The sequence below is a fragment of the Mesoplodon mirus genome (assembly GCF_964341445.2).
Source record: "Mesoplodon mirus genome assembly, chromosome: 13".
Lineage (NCBI taxonomy): Eukaryota > Metazoa > Chordata > Mammalia > Artiodactyla > Ziphiidae > Mesoplodon > Mesoplodon mirus.
The window spans coordinates 30,587,156-30,601,359 of record NC_138989.1 but is presented as its reverse complement, the minus strand read 5'-3'; the positions used below and the strand labels follow the sequence as shown (position 1 = coordinate 30,601,359).

The following is a 14,204-nucleotide window of genomic DNA, read 5'->3' as shown; positions in this document are numbered from 1 at the left end:
GAAAGGAAACTGCTAAATCAGAGGAGATGCATATTTAAAATTTTTTGAAAATCAGGCAAATCACCCTCCAAAAAATCTTTTATCAGTTTACACTCCCATCAAGAGTATATGAAAGAGCCTTGGGTGGGGGGAAGAGATAAATTAGGAGTTTGGGATTAACAGATACACATTACTATATATAAAATAGGTAAACAGCAAGGACCTACTGTGTAGCACAGGAAACTATATTCAATATCTTGTAATATTGAAAGACCCTAACAAGCTTATTTTGCCTTTTTCTACTCTTTTTCCTTAGTTGAGATGATTGTTCTAAATTATAGCAAGTTATTGGATAAGCTTAAATGTTTAGTACTTTAGTTAAATAATTTAGTCCCAATGGAAATAATATGATTGTGGATGAACCTTCTGTAAAATTGGTGGTTTTCTTAGGTACTTATTTCCAGTAACTTGTTCATCACTCCTTTTTCCTTCTGTACTGTGTGCATGTAGAATCAGTATGTCACACATGGTTATGTATCTAAAAAGCATATGTGTTGAATTAGTAGAAGTGAACCGTATGTTCAATTAATATTGTAACTTTAGGTTGGACACCACTGCATGAAGCTTGCAATGTTGGATATTATGATGTTGCTAAGATACTTATAGCAGCTGGAGCAGATGTTAACACACAAGGATTAGATGACGACACTCCACTCCATGATTCTGCTAGTAGTGGGCACAGAGATGTGAGTATGATGGAAGGAGCAGTAATATACATCTTCAAAATATAAATTTAATCCAGTCATTTAATTCACTTCTTAGTCATATGATCTTGTGTCATATTTCACTCATTGCATGATCAGCTCATCTATATTATATTTTCCCTTTTTTCTACCTTCTAATTGCTAATTCCTATCATAGATTTAGCATTTTCTTTTCATAAAACCTATTTAACTTGGTAATTAAACAACTTGGCAAATATTTAGTTAAAAGGCCATTCTACTGTCAGATAATTAGATGCAGCAGTTAAAGCAGATTGTACTTAAAATAAAATTTTACATTGTCATGATGCCTTTTTTTAAGACTTATTAATTAATGATTCCTCTATATTATAACATCTGTTCCTGAATTTTAGCTGACATTATTATTCAGATGCTTATGTATATAATAATAAAGACATGATTTAAACAAACATGATTATATATGCTTGACAATATAATGGCATGTTTAATTTGTTTTGATATAATATTATGAACCATGCTGGGTTTTAAATTCCATTTTCATTTTCAATCTCTGGCATGTTGACATCAAAGCCTAACCAGTCTTTGTTGTAATGTAGCTTATGTTTGAAGTGTGCTTAATGCTTAGCTCCATTATTATAACCTGCTTACAGCCAGAGCAGATCAACCTGGGGCACTATAAGCAATGGTTCTAAAGTAGGATTTTGTTTATCACATAAGTAGTTTTTCTCTTTCACTTAATTTTAACTTCTATCAAAGAATACTTGTACATAGTTTAGAAAGTTGAAAAGTACTACTTAGCTTATAAAGATAACTACCTGCTCCCTCCCATCCCTCCGCACTTCCCAGTACCTTTAGGCAAAAGCAGCTCTTGTAGGTGTTTCTTCTAGTAGTTATCTCTTTATTTGTAACAAGATGGAAGCCATTTTGCTTTTTAAATTTTTAGTCACTAGTTATTGACCCCCTGCAAAGGGTTTTAATATATATTGCTGCTCAGAGGCGCACAAATTTAATATAATTGTATTTTCTCTTGGATTTTTGTTTATTACCTTGGTTACTACACTGCCTTGTTCTGATTTTTCTTATTTAGTTTTCCATGTATCTATTTCTGTACTTCCTTACTCTCTCTGACATAACTCTAAAATACCCCTGAATAAGGTCAAACACATTGATCAGTTTATTATGCTTGAGAATATCCTTGTATACAAGATATCTTGTATCCTGCTTTAATTGGGACTAGCTTCTCTCTAGATCTGTAGCATAGATGCTGTCCAGGGATTTGCTTTTGCCATTAATATCATGTGAGATTCTCAGTCTCTTCATGAGATTTCCAGTCTCTGGCAGGAGTGGTTGTGAACCACATTACATTAACTTCTCACAGCAACATTTGTGTGTTTTCACTATGAGATAAGAAGTGTTGTAAATGCTTTCTTTATACCTATTTTTTTTAAATATTTATTTATTTATTTATTTATGTTGGCTGTGCTGGGTCTTAGTTGCAGCACGCGGGATCTTTGTTGCAGCACGGGAGATCTTCGTTGTGGCATGTGGACTTCTTAGTTGTGACATGCAGACTCTTAGTTGCAGCATATGGGCTTCTTAGTTGCAGCATGTGGGCTTCTTAGTTGTGGCATGAGAACTCATATTAGTTGTGGCATGCATGCAGGATCTAGTTTCCCCACCAGGGATCCAACCCGGGCCCCCTACACCGGGAGCACAGAGTCTTACCCACTGGACCACCAAGGAAGTCCCAGTATTATTTTAATCATCACAGTAAATGAATAGCCTTCTGGTGTTTCTTGTTGAAACTGTATGACCCATTGCATTCCAGTACCCTCAGCTTCTCCCAGAACATGGAGAAACAAAGACACAGGAGACACAAAGACAAAGACAAAGACACACTGGTCTAAGACACTCCCAAGTTTATTAAACTGATATGAGTTCAAATTAAGGGACTAAAAAGGATAAATATCAGTGTTTTTTTAAGACAGAGTGAGGTAATAATTCATTAATCTGGAAGAGTTGTTATTCAGTACACTCTCTCTCCTCTCTAGTGAATAACGTAAAAAGGATTTTGGTCATCTCATACCTTTGTGCTGGAAAATTCCCTTTTTCTTCTCTTGTTAGCAGCAAACATTCTCTGCCTTATTTTCTTTTTTGACACAAAAATTTCAGTGTTGTGGTGCCTGTTTTTTAAAAGCCACTTTAGTTGAGAAAAAAATGGAATTTGGAGAGAAGATAGATACGAATTCAATTCTGGCCTGGCCAGTTTCCCAAATGAGTGATCTCAGACAAGTTACTTTTTTCCTCTCAACTTCGATTTTCTCATCTTTAAATCACATAATAAGTAATACCTGTCTAAAACGGATATTTTGAAGGAAAAAAACGACGCTGTGCACATAAACATACCTTGAAATCTAAAATGTTATAGAAATGTCAGAGGTCAAAGATTAAAAGGTGACTTTTATATTGCTATTTTTCAAATATACTCAGATATTTTGGAAATTAAAGATGCCATTTTTCTCATTTAAATCTTTCTATAAGGTATTTTTCATAATTCTCAAGTTATAATTTTGAAGAAAAATGTAGCCTATAACGTTATTTTTCCTAAACTGATCCTTGCTTACCGTCGTTCCAGTCTTTTTTGCTCCCTTGACAATTCATACATACCTATGTGATAGCACTTATAATATTATTTTTTACTCATGTGCATGTCTGTTTTCTTCATTGAATTTTCAGTCCCATGCACATATGATTTATGTTCTGGCTATGCTATTTTAAATACTGTACTTACTGCCCTTTTTTTTTTTTTGCGGTACTCGGTCCTCTTACTGTTGTGGCCTCTCCCATTGCGGAGCACAGGCTCCGGACACGCAGGCTCAGCAGCCATGGCTCACGGGCCCAGCCGCTCCGCGGCATGTGGGATCTTCCCAGACCGGGGCACGAACCCGTGTCCCCTGCATCAGCAGGCGGACTCCCAACCACTGCGCCACCAGGGAAGCCCTTACTGCCCTTTTTTTAAAAAGCATTATTGATAGTTTATCAAGCATGAATAGTTTTTCTTTAAATGTTGCATAAAAAGATTTCCTGATTTCTAAATGTAATGTTAAAGAACTGTGTCTTATGAGTAAGACATGTTTCTATGAATACAAGTTTCTAAATATGCACATTGCTGCAAAATATTTCCAGAAGCTGACCTTTGAGCTCATGTACTTACAAAGACTCAAACACTATTTCCAGTCTCCTTCCAGAAGGAGACTGGCATGCTATTTTCAAGAGATCTTTGCTTTTCCTCCTACCAACATGCCTAGGATAGTAGGAGTCACAATTCAGAGCTGCTGACGTTTTTTTCTCCTTGTTCTTTTACTTGTCCCCAAGGAGGAGGAGGGAAATGAGATATACCAAAACCCATTGGTATATATTTGTACCATATATTAGGAGTCTCCACCAAAGAATTAGATTTCTTTCACTCAGTAACACTCATGACAACTTCAGCCATCCATAAAACATTTCTAAGGTAGGAGAAACAGTTCTGTTCTAAATTGTTTCGAGTAAGAGAGGATTAACATAGCTTACTAAGAACCTAATCTTTGGCCTACCTTTCACAAATGTATATTACTTCATAATATACATTCTTACAATAGCCCTATTCTTAGTTCTATTTTAGATACTACCTATGTTTATTTTCTTCTTGTCTCATCATTTTTACTTACTTGTAATTTGCTGTCTATGTTTTTGGGGTTTTTTAAAAAAATTTTTTATTTACTTATTTTGACTGTGCCGGGTCTTAGTTGTGGCACACAGGATCTTCATGTTTAGTTGCGGCATGTGGGATCTTTAGTTGTGGCATGAGGACTTAGTTGAGGCATACGAACTTGTAGTTGTGACATACATGTGGGGTGTAGTTCCCCGATCAGGGATTGAATCCAGGCCCCCTGCACTGGGAGCACAGAGTCTTACCCACTGGACCACCAGGGAAGTCCTGCTGCCTGCTCGTTTTAAGCAACTTTAAGTTACTTTAAATTCTTTTTAGGATAAATAATTTTTTGCATATGAGAGTAATCTGTAAAGTATTGGTTATTTAGGCTAGGCTTATTGTAGCATGTTTGAATGAACCAACTAATCGTAGTCAGGAATAAATTTTTTAAAAATATTTATTTATTTATTTATTGCTGCATCGGGTCTTAGTTGCAGCACACGGGATCTTTCATTGTGGCACGTGGGCTTCTCTCTAGTTGTGGCATGTGGGCTCAGTAGTTGCGGCACACGGGCTCTCTAGTTGTGGCGTGTGGGCTCCAGAGCATATGGGCTCTGTTGCAGCATGCAGGCTTAGTTGCCCTGTGGCATATGGGATCTTAGTTCACCGACCAGGGATTGAACCCTCATCCCCTGCATTGGAAGCCGGATTCTTAACCTTCTTAACTGGACCACCAGGGAAGTCCCAGGAATAAATATTTTTTTGATTATTTCCTGACAGGTATAGAAAGCATTCAGTAGTATCAGGATCCTTCTGTTTTCTCATTCTAAGACTCCAACTGAAGGAAATAAGCCTAAAAATGGGGGGAAAAATGTCAACTTACAAAGGTGTTCACTTTAGCATTATTTATAATAACTAAAAGTTTTTAACTTCAGTTACCTTCTCAAACCCCTAAAAGGGGAGATTTTAAAGGACACAGTCCCACAAGGATAAAGAACAGAAGAAACAAGAAAACCAATATTTTGGGAGATAGAAATTTGAGGAATGAGTGGTGACTACATAGAACAGGGTTTGGCAAACTTTTTCTGTAGAGGGCCAGATAGTAAATATTGTGGGCTTTGCAGGCCACATGCCACCTCCACTGACCCTCCTCCCTTCTCCCTCTCTCTCTGCTTCCTGTGTCCTCCTATGTATACCTCCTTTATCAATTCTTTTTAAGAATTTTATAAAAAAAGTATTTTATAAGAATATAAAAACTATTCTTAGTCAGCAGGCCAGATTTGGCCTACAGACCAAATTTACCAGCTCCTGACTTTAAAAATCCAAGAAAATTGGGCTTCCCTGGTGGCACAGTGGTTGAGAATCTGCCTGCTAATGCAGGGGACACGGGTTCGAGCCCTAGTCTGGGAGGATCCCACATGCCGCGGAGCAACTAGGCCCGTGAGCCACAACTACTGAGCCTGCGCGTATGGAGCCTGTGCTCCGCAACAAGAGAGGCCACGATAGTGAGAGGCCCACGCACCGTGATGAAGATTGGCCCCGCTTGCCACAACTAGAGAAAGCCCTGGCACAGAAACGAAGACCCAACACAGCAAAAATAAATAAGTTAAAAAAAAAATCCAAGAAAATTGAAACCAAAGCCATTTCAACACAGAATCCCAGAAAAACTGAAGCTCAGCAATTGATGGCTGGGTTCATCTGGAGGTGCCCATTGAATAAGACTGAAAATAAGAGGATTGAATCAAACTGGTTTTTTACCCTCATATTCCCTTCCTAACCCTTCACAACTAGATGACGGCACATTTCTCTGGCAGATGATTGGAGGTTTATTTCCTGACAAGTATAAACCATACTGTCTGGACTGACATACCACAAGAATAGTTGGGAGTAAGGATTAAGTGTAAGCGAATTAAGTAAAACATACTGAACGTTAAGACCTCAGTCAACCAGAGTGCTGACAGTAAGGCTTATAGTTCTAGGGCAGGAATTGAAAGATTTCTCAATAGAAAAGTGAACTAGCCAAGAGGGGGTTCTGATGAAATGGCCCAGTCATATCACACTAGCACAAGGTCCATCTGGCAATAGATCCTACCTATGCCTAAAAAACTTTCAGCAAGTCTTTTAGTGCCTTACTCTTTTTTTTTTTTTAATTTATTTTTGGCTGCGTTGGGTCTTCATTGCTGTGCATGGGCTTTCTCTAGTTGCGGCGAGTGGGGACTACTCTTCATTGCGGTGAGTGGGCTTCTCATTGCAGTGGCTTCTTTGTTGTGGAGCACGGGCTCTAGGCGCACGGGCTCAGTACTTGTGGCACACGGACTTAGCTGTTCCGCGGCATGTGGGGTCTTTCCGGACCAGGGCTCGAACCCGTGTCCCCTGCATTGGCAGGCAAACTCCCAACCACTGTGCCACCAGGGAAGTCCTTAGTACCTTACTCTTAAATATGGACAGCCAGTGATCACCTGACCTTTGAGAAAGGTCTCTAATATGGAAGGCAAAGAGCAGAACAAGCAAATAGAAAAGTAGAAACGTGGAGGACATGATAAGGCCAAGAGAAACTTAAAAAAAAAAAAAAAGAAAGAAAGAAAGAAATATTACCTTCCCCAAAGAGATGAGAGTTTCTTGTAGCCATGAAACAAAAACTGAAGGGTTGCTAAATAAGGAACAGTTAACAAATTTAAAAATAGAAACAAAAAAAGCTCTTGGAAATTAATAATATGGTAGCAGAAATGAAAAATGGAGTATGGAGGGTTAAAGATAAAGTTGAGGAAATCTCCCAGAGACTAGGAAGCAAAAGACAAAGGTGGAGGAGGGGAAATGAGAAAAAAGAAGATTAATTCAGGAGATCCAGTATTATCTTAACAAGAGTTCTTAGAAGACAGAACAGTGAAAACATAGGACATTATCAAATAAATAAAACCAGGAATTTTCTCAGAACTGAAGGAACGTGGATCTTCAGATTGAAAGAGCAATTGAATGCTCAGCACAATGGATGTTAAAAGACCAAGATCAAAATTCATTATCCTGGGGCCTCCCTGGTGGCGCAGTGGTTGAGAGTCCGCCTGCCGATGCAGGGGATACGGGTTCGTGCCCCGGTCTGGGAGGATCCCATATGCCGCGGAGCGGCTGGGCCCGTGAGCCATGGCCGCTGAGCCTGTGCGTCCGGAGCCTGTGCTCCGCAACGGGAGAGGCCACAACAGTGAGAGGCCCGCGTACAGCAAAAAAAAAAAAAAAAAAAAAAAAAAAACCTCAGAGAGAAATCAACATTAAAAAATAGAGGGATTTGCCTGGCAGTCCAGTGGTCCTATGCAGGGGACCATGTGTGGGTTTGATCCCTGGCTGGGGAGCTAAGATCCCACATGCCTTGTGGCCAAAAAAACAAAACATGAAACTGAAGTAATATTGTAACAAATTCAGTAAAGGCTTTAAAAATGGTCATCAAAAAAAAAATCTTAAAAAAAATAAATAGAAAAAAGAAACAAAAGGCATGGAGGGTGGGATAGAGATGCAAGAGGGAGGAGATACGGAGATATATGTATATGTATAGCTGGTTCACTTTGTTATAACACAGGAACTAACATATCATTGTAAAGAAATTATACTCCAATAAAGATGTTAAAAAAAGAAAAGGTCGGGTTTCCCTGGTGGCGCAGTGGTTAAGAATCTGCCTGCCAATGCAGGGGACGAGGGTTCGTGCCCCGGTCCGGGAAGATCCCACATGCCGCGGAGCGGCTGGGCCCGTGAGCCATGGCCGCTGAGCCCGCGCGTCCAGAGCCTGTGCTCCGCAACGGGAGAGGCCACAACAGTGAGAGGCCCGTGTACAGCAAAAAAAAAAAAAAAATTCATTATCCTGGGATTTCAGAACAATAGAGGCAAAGAATGTCCTCAAGCTTACAGAGAGAAAAAGCAAGTTCCATATAAAGGTAAAAAATCAGAATGGCATCAGACTTCAGTAACAAGGCTAGAATCTAGAAGATAATGATGATGCCTTCAAAACTGGAGGGAAAATTATTCTATATCAAGAGTAAATATTAATCAAGTGAGGATAGAATAAAGATATTTTCTGACATGGAAAAAATCTCAGAATATTTACTGTTTCTTAGGAATCTCCTGGAGGTGGTGTTTCAACAAAATGAGGGAGTGAACCAAAAAAGAAGATAAAAGGTCTAAAGAATCCACAGAATTGAGGGAAGGCTATTTCTAGGATGATAGGATAAACGGAGATGTCAAGATGACAACTGGGAAGCAAATCTAGACAGCAACCAGTCCATTTTAGAGCAAGTTAGAAGGCTTGGAGAAAGGAGTTTAACAAAAAAATGGTGGTATATTGAATTGAAGAGATCTGTAGTTGGAGCAGGTTGGGGGATTAATTAAAGATGAGTATGTAGAAAACCAAGTAAGTGAAAAGTCAAGATAATTAACTCTCTGGGATAAAATAAACTTGTGTAAGAATGGAAATTTTGTCATGGTGTACTACTTGGTTCAACATTTATATTAATCATAATGGCACACAAAAAATAATATGTCTATCTTGGAAAGTTAGGAGGAGGGGGAAGTGGATGTGTATGGGAGGAGAGGGACGGAGTTGGTAAAAGAGAGCTGAATTGTGTTTTCCATTGTAAGACATTAGGCAGTGCCTAAAACCGAAAAATACGGAAGCAGCACACTATGTTACTTAAGTATATGGACATAAATATCAGGGACAATTGTTCTTCACCAGCAGCCTTGAAAAGCCATTTGACCTTTTAAAATCATAAACATGTAATTTGATAAAAATTAGTAAACAAAAAGGGAAATTAAATATTAACAGTTAAGATCATGCATAATTTGTTTTCTTTATACATTCTTACATTTCAAGTATTCTGTATTGATGGTTTATTCTTTGATAGTCTAGAAAAGATTTTTCATTATTTAATTCACTGTGAATCTTTATTATTCTTAAATACTTTCATTTGTTAGAAGTTCCTAATTTATAGCATCCTGTTTAATATTGCTTCTTTAAAAAGACATGATATATTTCCTCAGTACCAGAAAACACCATAGTTATGTGTTAGGAATACGGAGACAAATAAAGATCTCACATGAAGTTTATGGTCTAGGATAAGGGGAGAAATGTGATAATAAATTATAATGTAGATTTACCTATGATAGAACACACTCATGTCACTGGTGGTAGAAGCTCAAAACAAGAAGAGATGTTAGGGAAGCAGAATTAATAATACTTGGCCACCTATTTGATGTAGAGTATGAGTGAAAAACGGGAATGTGATGACTCCCCACTTTCTGGTTTCAGTGACTGGGTATACTTTGGTGCCAGTCACTGCGAATGGAAACAAATAAAAGATAAGTGTGCATGTTTAATGAACTCTGGGACCTATTGGTTTCAGCTTTTGTATTGAAATACAGTATATCCAAAGAATATTTGGATATTTGATTTTGAAACTCAAGAAAAAGGCTGAGAAAGAGCAAGCACGAGAATGAAAATGAATGAGTGGATTGCATAATCGTCATCGCATTCAGAGTGGGTGAGCTCTCCAGGGAGATGATGTAGACCAAAGCATGAATCAAGTGAATCAGGGACAGAGCCCTAGGGAAACAATGTATGGCTTAGATATTTACAGATCTTAAGAGACTCATTTCATTGGACTGACGGTAACGTAATTGTAGGTAGAAGAGTGAAGGGCCAATAAGAAAAACGTAGTCAAGGCCCCAAGGGTAAACATCTTTTCAGGAACTTGACTGTAAAGGAAAGAAGAGAGATTTAGCTAGAGGAGGAGAGTATAGGTTTGAGCAGTTGCTTTTTTTTTAACCTGTGTTTCGTTTCTTTATTGCCATTATTGTTTTAAGGCAAAAGAGACATGAACTGGAAAGATTGGCTTCTAGAAAGGAGCCAGTCGAAAAAGAGGTAAGAAATATAGAAAGGAAGAGGAATAAGGAGCAACAAACAAATGAAATGATGACTAACCAGTCGCATCTTGGTTTGTGGAGCCCAAAGCTTTTGAAATTTGTGAGGGCAGGGTTCTTTAAGAAATGAATAAAAAATTAGATATAGGGCCACGTAAGGGGACCATGAAAATGAGAGGCCTTGAAGTTTAAGCTTTAGTAGTTTTAAGTAAACCCATGTCAGTTAGCGATAGTTTAAATCCCAGAGTGATGGGGAACAGGTGATTAAGAGCCTTGGTAGCGATGGTAACCTGAAACAGAGGGGAGATACTTCTTTTGAGACTTCCTGTAGCCTGTACATTCCAGGAGGCCAGGGAGCTTTATACTCTGGTTCATTGATTTATCTGAAGAACTTGGAGCAGTGCTTGTTAATAGGTACTCAGTAAATACTTGTCAAATGTATGATGAAACAGGAAGAAAAATAATGAGATTCAGTGCTAAAATAGCCCAGCTTAAATTTTGAGGAGCAAATTTCTTTGTAGTAGATATGATCAGAAGGGGGATGGTGATGAAAATGGAACTTGAGAGTAATTATGATTTAGAATAAACACTGAGGAATGGAGGCAGAGGAGATGAAGCAGGAGGATATTATGAGTGTGATCAAGAGGAAAATGGTTGAAATAATGCAGTCTACGAAAGGACTGAGTCTTCCTACTGTTTAATGTTGCAGATAGTGAAACTGCTACTTCGTCATGGTGGAAATCCATTTCAAGCTAATAAACATGGGGAGCGTCCAGTGGATGTAGCAGAAACAGAGGAGTTGGAATTGCTGCTAAAAAGAGAGGTGCCTTTATCTGATGATGATGAGAGTTACACAGGTTTGTTCCACATAATCTGCATTCACCTGTTTGACATGATATTTAGTAGAATATTCTACTTTTGCTTTATAATACCTAAAATGTTGAGTACCTTAGGTAATGCTACCTAGCTATTAAGAATGGTGAATTTAGTAACCTAAATTTAGATGTTTGCTACATGTCCTCTGTGTAAATGGAGTCATAATGCTCTCGCCCTATTTCTGTGATTTCTTTTCCCCACAGATTGCTGATGTTACATTCAAGCCTATTGCAGCCTCTCTCCCCATTAATAACTACCACCACTGCTATACACTACCACCACTAGCTATCCCACATCTTGAGTTCTTTTAATTCTTTTATAAATTAGAGCACCACTAACCAAACTCTTCCTGGCATTAATGAGTCATCTTTGCATTTTTATTTTTACAATTTAGGTGGTTGAACTCTGGTCATTGTTGTAAAATAGAGGCACAATTTTACAGTCACAGTTTTAAAAAGGAAAGACCCGTAAAGAATATTTCATAAAACTTTTGGCATACTCAGAGTTTAAAAAAATAAACATAAACAATTAAAAAAATATAACAGAGAAAAATTTTCCTGTGTTGAAGAAAGTCTTTTGTGTACAGATTGGAAGGTTTCACCATGTTTCAGGCAAAAATCAATGGAAAGCAATTCAATAAGTCTCATAACTGGCCATATCTTTACAAAATTATAAACAATTCCTATAAGCAATTAGGTAATAATACTACTTTTATATTATTTATAAATAAAATGAAACCATACTCATTTAATCTCAGCCATTGCCAGAGGGCAATAGGACAACATCTGTACTTTTAAAAGAGAAAGGTCTACCATTTACGTTTTTTTAATTGAGGTATAATTGACATACAATATTAGTTTCACATGTACAACATAATGATTTGTATACACTGAAACACGGTCACTACAATAATTTTAGTTAGTAATGGTCGCCATACGTAGTTAAAAAGTTTTTTCTTTCTTTCTTGTAATGAGGACTTTTAAGATCTACTCTCTTAGCAGCTTTCAAATGTGCAATGCATTAAGTACAGTCACCATGTACAGTACATCCTCATGACTTATTTATTTTATAACTGGAAGTTTGTACCTTGTGACGCCCTTCACCCATTTAACCCACCCCCCATATCTGACAACCACCAGTCTGTTCTCTCTATTGATGAGCTTGGTTTTTGTTTGTTTTTTAGACTACACATGTGAGATCATAGAGTATTTGTCTTTCCCTGTCTGACTTATTTCACTTAGCATAATGCCCTCAAGGTCCATCCATATTGTCTCAAATGACAATATTGTGTTCTTTTTATGGCTGAATAATATTTCATTGTGTATATGTACCACATCTTCTTTATCCATTTATCCATTGATGGACACTTAGGTTGTTTCCATATCTTGGCTATTGGAAATAATGCTGCAGTGATCGTGGAGGTGCATATATTTTTTCGAATTGGTGTTTTCATTTTCTTTGGATAAATAACCAGAGGTGGAATTGGTGGATTACATGGCAGTTCTATTTTTCATTTTTTGAGGAACCTCCATCCTGTTTTTTTTTATAGTGGCTACACCAATTTACATTCCCACCAATGGTGCAAAAGGGTTCCTTTTTCTCCACATCCTCAGGCCAACACTTGAAATTTCTTGTCTTTTTGATAATAGGTGTTCTGACAGGTATGAGGTGATATTGCATTGTGGTTTTGATTTCCATTTCCCTGATGATTAGTGATGTTGAGCATCTTTTCATGTGTTTGTTGGCCATCTATACGTCTTCTTTGGGAAAATGTTTATTCAGATCCTCTGCCCAATTTTTAAATTGGATTGTTTGTTTGCTATTGAGTTGTATGATACCAGTTTTTTATGTATTTTGGATATTAACCCCTTATCAGATAACATGATTTACAAAGATTTCTTCCCATTCAGTAGGTTGCCTTTTCATTTTGTTGAAGATTTTCTTTGCTGTGCAGAAGTTTAAATCTCAGTATTTTATTATGAAAATGTTCAAACACACAGCAAAATTTGGAGAATTGTACAGTGAACCCCCTGTACCCACCAGCTATGTTTTGCAGTTGTTAACTGTTTGCTATATTTCCTTTATTACATTATCACATATCTATTGATCTACCCATCAATTCTTTTTTTTTTGCTGCATTTCAGAGTAGGTTGTGGACATCTCTAAATAATTTAACATGCATTTCATTATAGCTAGAGTTCAGTTTTTGTATATGATTTTTAGGTAATATTTACATTTGTGAAATTAATAATTCTTTAATAAAACATTCCATGAGCTTTTAAGAAATGCATAGACCTTGTATAATCCAACCTTATCAAGATACAGCATATTTCCAATACTCCAGGAAGTTCCTTATGCCCCTTCCTAGTCAGTGCCCACCCCTACCTGATCATTTACAACCCTCATGGTAAAGATGATTAGACAAGAATCACTAAAGGCTGGTAAATCTAGGGAGAATTCTTTTTTTATAAGAGCAGATATTTACATGACCTTTTCACATTACAAGAGAGGAGGAAAAAAAAACAATGATTATATGGTAGAGAAATCCAGCACCACCTGGACTGAATGATCAAAATTAACATCATCAAAGGAGAGACAGATGAATATCATGTGCCTCTACATGTGGTACCCTGAGAAGGATAGAACATCACTTGTAGCATTCTGGCTGAGAATGTATAATCATGAGGAATGTTCTGCTTCTTTTTAAAAGCCACTGTCACCAAAGATCAAGAAATGTCAGTGTCATGAACCAGTAAAGGCAATAGAAATGTTCCAGGCTATCCAAAGAGGTAATAATTAAAGGCAATACCTGCTCCACGACTGTTTTCTGTCCTGGAGGGGGGGAAAGATTATAAAAGATATTATAAGATCATTTAGCAAGGAATATGGACAGTAGATTAATGTTGTATCAGTGTAAATTTATGAAGTCGACAACTGTACTGTGGTAACAAGAGAATATCTGTATGTCTTGGGAAATACTAAAGTATATAGGAATAAAGAGCCATGATATA

The 14,204-nt window shown here is 37.4% G+C and overlaps 1 protein-coding gene across 4 annotated transcripts in view; it reads left to right on the top strand.

The window, feature by feature from the left end:
• The window catches only part of ANKRD12 (ankyrin repeat domain 12), a 111,329-nt gene that overhangs the window by 52,873 nt on the left and 44,252 nt on the right, over positions 1 to 14,204 (top strand). For all 4 annotated transcript variants that reach the window (XM_082640121.1, XM_082640123.1, XM_082640122.1 and 1 more), the window contains 2 exons: positions 583 to 725; positions 11,027 to 11,174. In XM_082640121.1, the coding sequence (XP_082496247.1) occupies positions 583 to 725; positions 11,027 to 11,174 (291 nt within the window). The remainder of the gene's footprint in view (positions 1 to 582; positions 726 to 11,026; positions 11,175 to 14,204) is intronic.